The 10,765-nt window shown below is 40.7% G+C and overlaps 1 protein-coding gene across 1 annotated transcript; it reads left to right on the top strand.

Moving 5' to 3' along the window:
* Positions 1-2,882: 2,882 nt before the first annotated feature.
* On the top strand, positions 2,883-10,708 carry radx (RPA1 related single stranded DNA binding protein). Its single transcript, XM_053441269.1, has 15 exons — positions 2,883-3,873; positions 4,902-5,044; positions 5,123-5,315; positions 5,585-5,693; positions 5,814-5,914; positions 6,014-6,133; positions 6,236-6,331; positions 6,752-6,919; positions 7,335-7,492; positions 7,570-7,712; positions 7,850-7,897; positions 7,977-8,098; positions 8,196-8,432; positions 9,288-9,470; positions 9,562-10,708. The coding sequence occupies exons 1-15, from the start codon at positions 3,285-3,287 to the stop codon at positions 9,696-9,698; spliced, it is 2,547 nt and encodes an 848-aa protein (XP_053297244.1). The 5' UTR covers positions 2,883-3,284; the 3' UTR covers positions 9,699-10,708.
* The last annotated feature ends 57 nt before the right edge of the window (positions 10,709-10,765 follow it).

Here is a 10,765-nt window from a genome sequence, read left to right as displayed (position 1 = left end):
GTTGTAATCGTATACTAATGATTTGATTGACTTTATAACAATGCATCATATTTTTTATTGTATGTGTTTTCAAATTCTGAATTGGCAAAGTTAGCAGTGGCCTAACTGAAGCTATGAATTACATTTATAATAGAATATTTATATAAGTTTCTTGTCCATTTTTCAGTTGTTTGTTCTCTGTCTCCTTGTTTGTATTTACATTGCCCCTTTTGAATAAATAAAAGTAATATAATATAGTATAATGAATAAATATCTGAAGCAGAACATGGAAATACTCAAGAAGAGTACACCTCAGAATTGTTGAGCACAATATTTGAGGGTGCGTACTTGGTTAATTTTCAATACAGACCAATCAAGATTTATAAAAGAAAACTGCAAATGTACTCAACAAGCCACTATCTGCAAACGATTTTAAAATAAGTATAAATATATATTTAAAATAAGATAAATAAGACTTAAAAGGAATCTCACTGTCATGCTTATTAGTTAATGAAAACCAAAATGAGCAAAGAACACCTCAATGTTAAAGTGATGCTGAAAAAAAAAAGGTGCTTGACTGATCCACAATAAAACCTTGACAATTACAATGTTCTTTTCATTGGTTGCTAAATTTGGGAAAAATGGCAAAAAATAAAATCAATGGTTCCATATTATTTAAAATTGAATATATGTGTCTTTGGGATGTCACCTTCTTAGGTTCTGCTACAAATTCTTAAATCCCTGAACGAACAGCAAAAGCATTATTTATTGCGAAAGAATGCTTTTATTTGTAGTTCTATGTTTAGCTGCTCACACAACTGCACTCCTCCTGTGTTAACACCAGGGCGCAGTCATGCACTCGATAAAACACAGAGGGCATCTCGATGAGGCTTTGTAGGAAATTCAGGACCATGAGAAAAGAGATATGAAATCAGCTTTTGTGTAACAATTCAGGAGGACAAACTGAGCTTTTTCTGATTCATTTTGACCTGAATGGAGTTCCTTGACCAGCGGTGACATTGTGTTAGTGGGAGAGTCAGCAGCAATGAGCAGGTCGTTCCTCAAATTCCTCCCTGGACCTTCAAAACAAAACAAAAAAAAAGAAGTTATATTGTACCTTTATGTCTTAAGTTAAGAAAAGAAAAGATAAAAATGCTTGGTTGAAGGAACTCTGTGGGGAAAATTCTTCTATTTTGGTCTGCAACCAAATTTATCAAGTTCCTTGCTGACCCATACCATATCCTCAGATCGAGTGGAAGCTGTCCAGTAGTTGTTTTCGCCTTTGTTATCCTGCTAACGAACAGACAACCAAAATTAAAACATAACCTCCCTGGTGGGGATAATACTTTTTTTTTCGTAGAAGGCCTCTGTCCTTTTAGTTAGTTCGTATCATAGCTCATGGTCAGCTGTTCATTTTTCAGGTATGAGTTTTAGTTAGATATTTGATGGTATAAAAATGGAGTGAATCGCAGGGTGAAACATTATTGTCAGCTGAGACGATTAGTGATTGGACAAGCACGTGTACTGGTGGTACCTGGATACTTCGCCGCCGTACTCCGATCACTACTGTGCAAACTCTGACTTCAAATAATGTCTTAAATGTGAGAGGGCCATGTTTATACTGTATACTGGATATTTTATCTTAATTTCTGGATAGCGTGAGCAAGTGGACTCGAATTGTTCATCTTTATATACATGGTTGAAACATATCTTGTCAGTGGGAAATGAAAATAGCAGTGTGTGTGTTCTTTCAGGTCTTACACACATTCGGACCAAATCTTGCAGCACCTTTTTTTGGATGTTCTCAAATGTTTTGGTGGTAGCAGCCTCAAGTCTTCTACCTCTTCACTTTAACGACGCTTTAAAACCTGTTACAGCCGATTAGCAACACCAGCTGTTGATACACACTACTGACGTCAGCAGTCCTCCGCAATCACTCCTATTATAATGGAGTGTCATAATGTGCATCAAAGTCAATGTGCTATTGAATAAAAATTATAATGAGGGAAACCTGTGTCTCCACATGTGATGAGATTTCAGACCAGGTTTAAAGTATTTCTCCGGCAGTGTTGTGTTACAGTTGTTCACACACAGCTTCATTCATTCGGTAATTTACTAACTGATGCTTTTTCAAATCTTTCTGTAATAGGTGGAAGAGTGTGGTGTGTGAAGCTGAATCCATGGCTCTGGCTCTGTCTCCTCACTCGCTGGGGAACGAATGGTTTTCCGGGTTAGAAAATGTTCACTGTAACTTTCCCTCAGAGCTTTTCATTCCCTCAGTCTTTTTTGAGATAGACCCAGAACTAATCCTAAAGGCACAGTTTTACTCTTCGCGCGCGCGCACACACACACACACACACACACACACACACACACACACACACACACACACACACACACACACACACACACACACACACACACACACACACACACACACACACACACACACACACACACTTATAGTTTGCTTCCTCAATGATTCTCACTATCAACGCTATCAATTGCACATAACTTTCTGCAAATTATGGTTAGAATTTGAGCATGTTAAAGCCCTCATTATATGTTATATGTTACTAGGTTATATATTATATGTTACTATGTTATATGTTATCTTTTTATCTTGTATTGCCCGTCTACTACTTAGATGTTGCCTGCCAGGTCATAAGAATGTCACTGCTCTGATGATGCTAAGTTATTTGGTGCATGTACCATAAACTTTGATTTGATTTGATTTGAAAAAGCCAATTCATTTGCCTGAAAAATAATCCTTACAATATTAATAGGGCCTCACCTTGTCTACCTCTGTTCGGTAGACAGAGGTAGACTCTAAATTTGAACAATTTACCAAACAAACTACAAACTTGACGTTTCCAAACATCCGTCGCTTTTGATGACGTCACGTCCAAACGACCCCGGTCAGTAGCTTAGCGCGGAATTTCAAAACTGTTTTTGTCGCATGAACTTTCCGTGCCGTCTTTCATCCGGACTAAATAATAGGGTACAGTAACTTAAGACATAGAAACTAGGTCATACATTGAGTGAGTTTATTTCTATTCACGTTTTTTTTGTTATAGAAAAATAGTGACGCAATCAAACAGCACCCGGGGTGTTTGAAACGTTAGCCTGAGCTGAATGTAACTGTCAGATAACAACAGACAACTATTTGTTGTGAGATCACTTATATTTATTCACAAGTGATACTTTTAACCTGGTTACACTGTCCAGAAGAAGCTAGTTATTTAGCTAACGAGCTAATATGACGTGCGCCGCTACGAGGTGAACAGTTGAGTTTACTTTGAACGATGGAGGACGAGTCCTCTTGCTCTTCGGCTGCGCCCGGTGCCAGGGCGATGTCTTTCCTCCAGAGGACCCTGCAGCGGTTATCATCCACACAGTGTCTGAAGCTCGGGGCCGAGGAGGAGGCTCCGGTAGCTGTCGTTGCTCTGCAGAGGTACTTATCCGACCAGAGTGAGGGGCAGCAGGTCGAAACCTACACCTACGATGTGACTGTCACTGACGGAACCTGGAGAGCCAAGTGCTTTCTCCACCCGGGTTTAAACCATCTGGTCACCAGCAACACCCTGAGGACCGGGGCGGACATCAGCATCACACAGTGCACCTTTGTGTACAACGAGAGGAGGCTGGGACACGGGTTCATCTCCATCGAGCGGCTCAGGTGCGTCGCAGAGAGATCCGTGGTCCTGCCCCGGGTGAGCGATGTCAGCTCGCTGCCCATGCTGATCAAACACGGCATGGAGGAGAGCGTGGTGCTGCAGAGCGACGTCCCCCTCCAGGTGAGCCGCAAACACTACCTGTGTCTGTGGAACAACGACGACCCGGAGGGAGACATGTGGAGCTCAGGCTCCCCCTCATCCGACACGGTGCTGGACGGTGAGATGCTGCTCTCTGGTGCCACAGTTACACAATGAGTTCATCTGCATTGACGTGACTGAGGTGGTCAAATATCATAGGATGCTTGACTCTGTACCTTTCCTGCAATAATGATATGGCATTTCGTGTAATCAAAATATAATAGCACAAGACATTCTAGTTCATTAAATGAAATGATTAGTTTTATTTTATGGCCAGGCAAAAAAATGTAATGAACTAAAACGGCACTAGCTCTGAACAGTCTCTTGATGAAAACACATTTAGATCCACTAGATATAGCTTTTGATTTGCATCTGCACCAAATTTCACACGTTCATCAGTCCCCTAAACATACCCCATTTAAAAAAATCAACATCCATGAATTGATTCTTGACAAATCTAGAAATGTTTTGATAAACACCCTATTTCACACCTTGAAAACACTTTTCTTGATGTGCTAGTGATCCAGATTTGAATGGTTTGTTTCTTGGGTGATGCTCCACTCCTCCACAATATTTCATGGAGATCGCCTCAATTGTTTTTGTGAAATCTCTCTTACCGACAGTCCAACCAGCAAAAATCTACCATCACAGTTTCTAACAACCCCAAGGGTTGTCGTTAAACTGCTGCTGTATTTATGGACATCTCTGAAAAATACAAATATATAAAATGTAAACAATATAAACATACACACACTTAACTGATTGATTGAGAACCAATTAAATAAAACAAATTTCATTTCACTCATCTGAAACAATATTATACTCATTTAGGAAATAATTGTAACCCATTCAAGTTTTAAGACATTGAAAACCCAATTTTTAAGCTTTATTTTAATGATTTAATATACAGTTAAGATTATATATACAATATAAACTATACATGGTATGAATACTAACATTGATTAAAAGACATTTCCTAAATCTGTTCCTCTCTCCAGTTAAAGCCTCTCCTTTACAAATAAATTATCTTCCGTGGCTTTAGCTGCCACGTTGCAGTAAAAATCTTGATGATTTGTTGTCTGCGATGTCTTCTTTTTTTTCCAACAGTGTCCAAGATCACACTGCTTTCCAGTCTGGAGTCTGGCTTTAGAAGCTCATGGAGTCTTCTGCCTCTATTGGTGAAGGTTATACACAAATCCAGATTAAGATTCTACGGGAAGTTTGGTCTGAAGATTGATTACCCCTACCAGGTGAGTAGGAACCGTGGTGCTGCTGCGACAAAGTGAAGTTTGCTTTTTCTCACCTCATGCTCTGTCTGTATATTTCAGGCATACATTGAAGTTGCTGACCAGAGTGGCACCATGTCCCTTGTGCTTTGGAATGAACTTTGCCCAGAGTTTTACCAGAGGCTGAACGTTGGCACTGTGTTGTACCTTCAGAATTACACCCTGAAGCCGAGTTATCCAAACCGGTCACGGCCGCAAATGGACCATCACAGAATGAAGAGCTTTAACTCTATAGGTATGTGCTGAACCACTGATCCCAGCTGGACATTAATGCGTAGTACCACCACACTGTTCGTGTGAAAACAAGACACAACACTCTCACTGAACTGTAGTATATTCGGGTCAACTTGGAGAAATTTGTGCTGCTGTCCTGCTGCCTACTTTATGGAAAAGTTAAAGTATTCCAAAAAACCTGTGTGTAGTTTAATGTCTTCCGATGATTTCTGAAAGCAGTAGTGAACTACACACATAACGTTCACTTTTTCACACTGTCTGCATTTGTAGAAATCTGCCTCAACGCTCGCAACCCAGTGTCAATCATCACTGTGGTGTCCCCAAAAAGTGTGCTGCCTCAGTGGGGACTGCCGGAGGTCTCCTACCAGTTCACCACCAGGTAATGAAACAGTCTTGTTGCTCTATTGTCTTAGCTTTGTCCTTTTTTATCCAGCACGCGTTCTACCCCTCTGATAACTATAACTGTGGTTCTGCCTCGTGTTATGTTTGTGTCCCACAGGTCAGAGTTGGAGAAATTAGCCAACAATTCTGCATGTGATGTCATCGGTTTGGTGACGTTTGTTGGTCGAGTTGAAAGAGTGAAGAGCAAAGGGAACAAGGGCAAGAGAAGTTTATATTTATTATATTAAATGTAAATAACTTGTAAAGGCAGATTGATTATAATTCAGTTATTGGGAATTGACCACGTTCACTATTTAGGTCCAGAAAAATACTGGACGTACCGCTGGGTCCACGCTGTGGACGGGACGTCTGGTCATCCTTTTATCCTGGAGATTTTTTCCTCTTCTCAACCGGAGATCTTCAACTCTATATGCCCAAGTAAGTCTCCTGGGCCTGTGTACCCGATGGCTCTGTTGTCCGACTAAAAAGCAGCTTCATTTACTTTGATTCATTCATTAATCATCATCACCTCTTCCGCAGTGACCTACTTGGTTTGCACTCAGATGAGGGTTTGTCAAGTGGAAGGTTCATTGCCCTACCTCACAAGCAGCTGTGAGACAGAGACATTCATCACAGGTCAGTACAACCATTACTAGAATGGCTCTGCGTAGAGCTCACACCTTCGCCAAGGCCCAACAGTCCCCTTAGATCCTATCAGGCTGCACCAAATTTCACACACTCATAGAAATACATCCCCGGAATGTCCCAGATTTTCTTTCACCAAGATCCTTGAACTATTTCCTGGGAAAATTGTGAAAATGTTTGAATACCGTCCTGTCTTACAATGTTAAAGAAAGCATTCAATTCCAGGAGCGGCCCCCTGATCGGTATCCCCACCAACATTTAATGTGTTCTCCCTGACCTATACCACATCCTTTCACCGTTTTTGTGCAATCTTACTCTCAGTGAACGAAAACAAATAACAACCTGATGATAAGTGCATGTGATGGTCACTGCACTTGGAGCTGAGCTGTGTATTGTCTGTGTCCACAACAGGCTACCACAAAGGTCAGCCATATGTGAGTCACCCCCAAGTGAAGAACTTCATCCAATGGACCAAAACTCTGAAGGACAACGTCGTCCTCCAGAAGACTGCTGTTGGCGGCCATTACTGTTATCCTTGTCCCCCAAAGGTTTTCACACAGTCATTGGCAGACGTCTCAGGTGAGGAGAGAAAACACAGAATGTCAGACATCTGTTTTTCAGTTTTCAGAGCATATTCATTCCAGAGGCCATTCATTTGACCTGCTTTGACTCTTGAAATGTGAAGACATGAAATGCTGAGTCCTGCGTCAGTACTGAACCACAATGAGGTTCACTCTGTTCTCGAGTGGGCGGCAGGAATCAAATAAAGTCTGGCTCAGCATTGTCCTACAGTCCCGCCAAAAAATACTGAGCAGTGTGTGGTCCAGATAAGTCAATTGTACTGTACACCCCTCAGTCTGACTCCTAATCCATAGCTGCACTGAATCTTTATACATTGCGTTTTCTGTATTTAAAATTCTGCATCTCACAGGAAAATGATTGGGTTTTATTTGTACATGGCACATTTTGCCATTTTGAAATCTTCCGTCTTCAGCTCAAGTTCCTCTGGTTGCTGTGGCCGACCTGAAGAGGGAGCTAGAGACCCTGCAATACAGGGAGCATAAAAAACTGGCAGTTCAAGGGCAGATCACATCGGTGAGGTACAGGAACACCCCAAAGATCACAGAGTCACAAGTCACACACGAGAAAGAGGTAAATAAAAAAAATATTATTTCACAGCAAAAAGTGACCTTTTTAAACTATAGAATTAATAAACTGGTTTCCTGCAGGTTCCTAGTGTTCCCACTGATACGTGTGAACCAGACACACAGCAGCATCCCTCAGCAGCTGAGCAGAGTTTGACGGACACTTCAACATCTCCCTCTGGCGAGAAAATCTCAGCAATCAGAGGAAAAAGAAGAATTGAGACGAGGTAGGATTTGACCCCTGATTAAAAGGATTGTGAGTTTGATATTAAGTCATTTTTTGTAGTTCATCAAACTCGTTTTAAACCTGAATTTAATTAAATAAATCAAATGTATCATGTGAAAATGTGAAAATGTTTTCCAGAAAAGCCACGGGGTCGTCTTTGGATTGTGGTAGCACTCCATCAAAAAGGTACAGGAGATTCATGTGGTTTTGTTCATCAGTAAACTCATCTCAACCATCCTGAACTCATCTGTCTCTGCTCGTACAGAAGAGCCAGACGTCAGAGTGCAGAGGACGGACGAGAGGAGGAAGAAGATGACCACAGCGCTCCTGAATCCGAGGAAGCTCAGGATGCGGAACACAGACCGGCATCTCAAAATCCAATTCAAGGCGAGTTCCTAGAGCTACACCTTCACCGCGTGGACCTTCTGCGAATTGAGACGGTTTCGTTTTTGACTCTTTGACTTTTGTGTCTGTTTTCCGCCAGACTTTGATGCTTTATACTGGGAAAGCAGCGGCTGGCCGAGTCAAAGAGAAGAAATGTCTGAGCATTTGTGTCGAGGTGGTTTTTACGAGGACAGCGTCTCTCAGAGGTTTACGTCTGATGCGAAGAACATCCTCCTGCAGTGGAGTAACCTTCAGCCAACACACTGGACGCCAGAGCAAAGCGCTAACCCTAACCCACTTGTGGTTTGTCGAGGATATTACCACGTGACGATATTGGGTAAAGCAGCAGTCTACTACAATTACTCTGATTTGCGATGCACAAGATGACCCCGCACTGAAAAACACAAATTCAATTTCACACTCTGTGTCAGAACATCCTCTCGCTCCCTAAAATAAACTCTGAATCACTCGGATGATGCAGGCAGCATCTCTGTCTTATGATTATCTGGCCCAAGAGGAGAAAATCTGCTGTCGTAGTCATTGAGCACTGACCTTTCATGTTTTTAATTTTTATTACCTTTATGCCATTTAATAAGTCATTTTGAGGTTTGAGACCAGCTGTTAGCAGAAACCCAGCTGCACATTGTGAGAAAACTCATCTCATTATCTGTTTGTTTATCAGCAGGATTATGCAGAAACTACTCTATAGATTTCCATGAAACGTGGTGGAAAGATGGCACATGGGTGGAGAAAAAAAACCTTTCAATTCTGGGGAAGATCCAAGAATTACTCTTCACCTTCTTTAAAGTTGTCAGAGACAGTTTATTTGACATTTTCACTGTTTGCCTGACATGTCTGAACAAGGTCAGGCAGCTTGATGAATTTAAGGGGACTGTTGGGCCTTGGTGGAGGCATGCCCTCTACTGAATGCCTTTCTAGTTAACATTTGTTCTATCTATTTGTCTATTATTAACAAATAGTGTAGTTAAATATTTGCTGATTTTTAGAATCATGAGTAGCCATCACATTTCAGGGAGGGCCAATTCTCGAGCCTGCTTTCAGGAAGGACTGAAATTAACATTTTAGGAAATGACCTTAGTTGCAATGTTATTAGGTTGTCGAGCTAAACCAAGATTATTAAAATCAGTTTTCTAAACTTCTCTTTTTTTCTTCTTCTAAATCTTCGTGACAGGCATCAACAAACAGATAGCAGTCGATGCTGCATATTTTCCTGTTGTGAGTGCAGATGAGCCCAGGGCTGTGGGTCTTCCTCAGGATCCCCATGGCAACACAATGCTGTCCTGCCTTGCTTCAGGCTTCCTCTGTCCTCTCAGTGACACAGAGAACCAAAGTGATTCAGCGCTTCCCCGGCCAGGTAGGCCAGGAACAGAACCAGCTCAGGAAACGGTCGCTACATCCCAGAGCTGTCCAGTTGTCAATGTGTTTTTTTTATGTGTGTCTTTCAGAGGAGATCTTGGAGAGTGCCGGTGAGCTGGAGGATAAACATGTCGTGTGTATTCTGGACCTTTGTCATCTGGGTGGAGAAGCGGTGGAAGTCGTGATCAACAAGATCTACAGAGTTTCGGAGGTTGCTCTCAACTAACAGCTCAACAAGAACAAGTGTTCGCCCCTGTGGTACTTTACAATCACGTCAGCAGAAAGTTATTTTGTCCAGAAACATAACCTTCACTTGTTTTAGATCCAACTTCAACTTGATAATTTATAAATTCTCCTGTAACACATGTACAGCAAATGTCACAAGATTTTGTAGATCGTGAAATATTTTATAATCTAATGTTGGTCTGTAAAATACAAATTTATTTTTTAACCTTCAGAATTCAGCTGTATATTTACTGTGACTGACAGATAAATAAATACCAGCAGTGTCAGTTTGTAAAAAAACTGTGAGGTTCATTTCATTGACCAGGAAACCTGTATTTTGATTGGCTGCCGTCAAATGAATCTTCAAAAATAAAATCATGTCAAAGATTTTCTAGGTACAAGGGTCTTCCTCAGACTTCTGATATAAAAAGAGTCGCCATCTTAGATAACCACAATGGATTTTAACAAATCACTTGCAATGCAGAATATATACATATCATAGTAGACAGAAAAATTGTGTACAAAATATAAACCCATAACATTTAAGTTGCATCAATAGTAGCCGTAAGTACTAACTATTTGAGGCGTCTCTATCTGGGTACATGTTAAAATAGGTAGTAACACCATAGATCAACATTTAGGTGGATTTATAGAGAAATATTTGGAGAAAGATCATGTTATCAAGAGAAAACATACATGAATCATCGATGGAGGCAGTAATATTCCAGGAATGGTCTAATATGAAAGTATTTAATTGAATCTTTTGAGAGAAAAATCCCAAAAAGTTCACGTTTGTGTGATATTTTTGTAAAGTCTCAATACTCATGTTACTACGTTGTTGTGCAATACAAGCTTTTACAGATCAGTTGGTTTTCCCTTTGTATGCCAGTTCACATGGACTATGTTTCTATGTGTCATTTTGATATCTACTATATGTATATATTCTGTATTTTATATACCATATTGATGATACATCTTGTGATTTGTAATAAATGGATTGTGGGTACTTAAGATGTCTCTGTTCTTTATCAGAAGTCTGAGGAAAAGCCTTGGGGCTCGAAACGTCAC

The sequence above is a fragment of the Pleuronectes platessa genome, chromosome 15 (assembly GCF_947347685.1).
Source record: "Pleuronectes platessa chromosome 15, fPlePla1.1, whole genome shotgun sequence".
In the NCBI taxonomy this organism is placed as follows: Eukaryota; Metazoa; Chordata; class Actinopteri; order Pleuronectiformes; family Pleuronectidae; genus Pleuronectes; species Pleuronectes platessa.
The sequence above is the reverse complement of the archived record's forward strand: the minus strand, read 5'-3'. Positions and strand labels throughout refer to the sequence as shown.

Excerpts from the sequence above, each read along its gene's own strand:
- radx (XM_053441269.1), top strand. The coding sequence starts at position 3,285 with ATGGAGGACGAGTCCTCTTGCTCTTCGGCTGCGCCCGGTGCCAGGGCG. Across the intron at positions 8,433-9,287 it reads TTACCACGTGACGATATTGG|GCATCAACAAACAGATAGCA; the intron begins GTAAAGCAGCAG and ends TCTTCGTGACAG. Across the intron at positions 9,471-9,561 it reads TTCAGCGCTTCCCCGGCCAG|AGGAGATCTTGGAGAGTGCC; the intron begins GTAGGCCAGGAA and ends TGTGTCTTTCAG.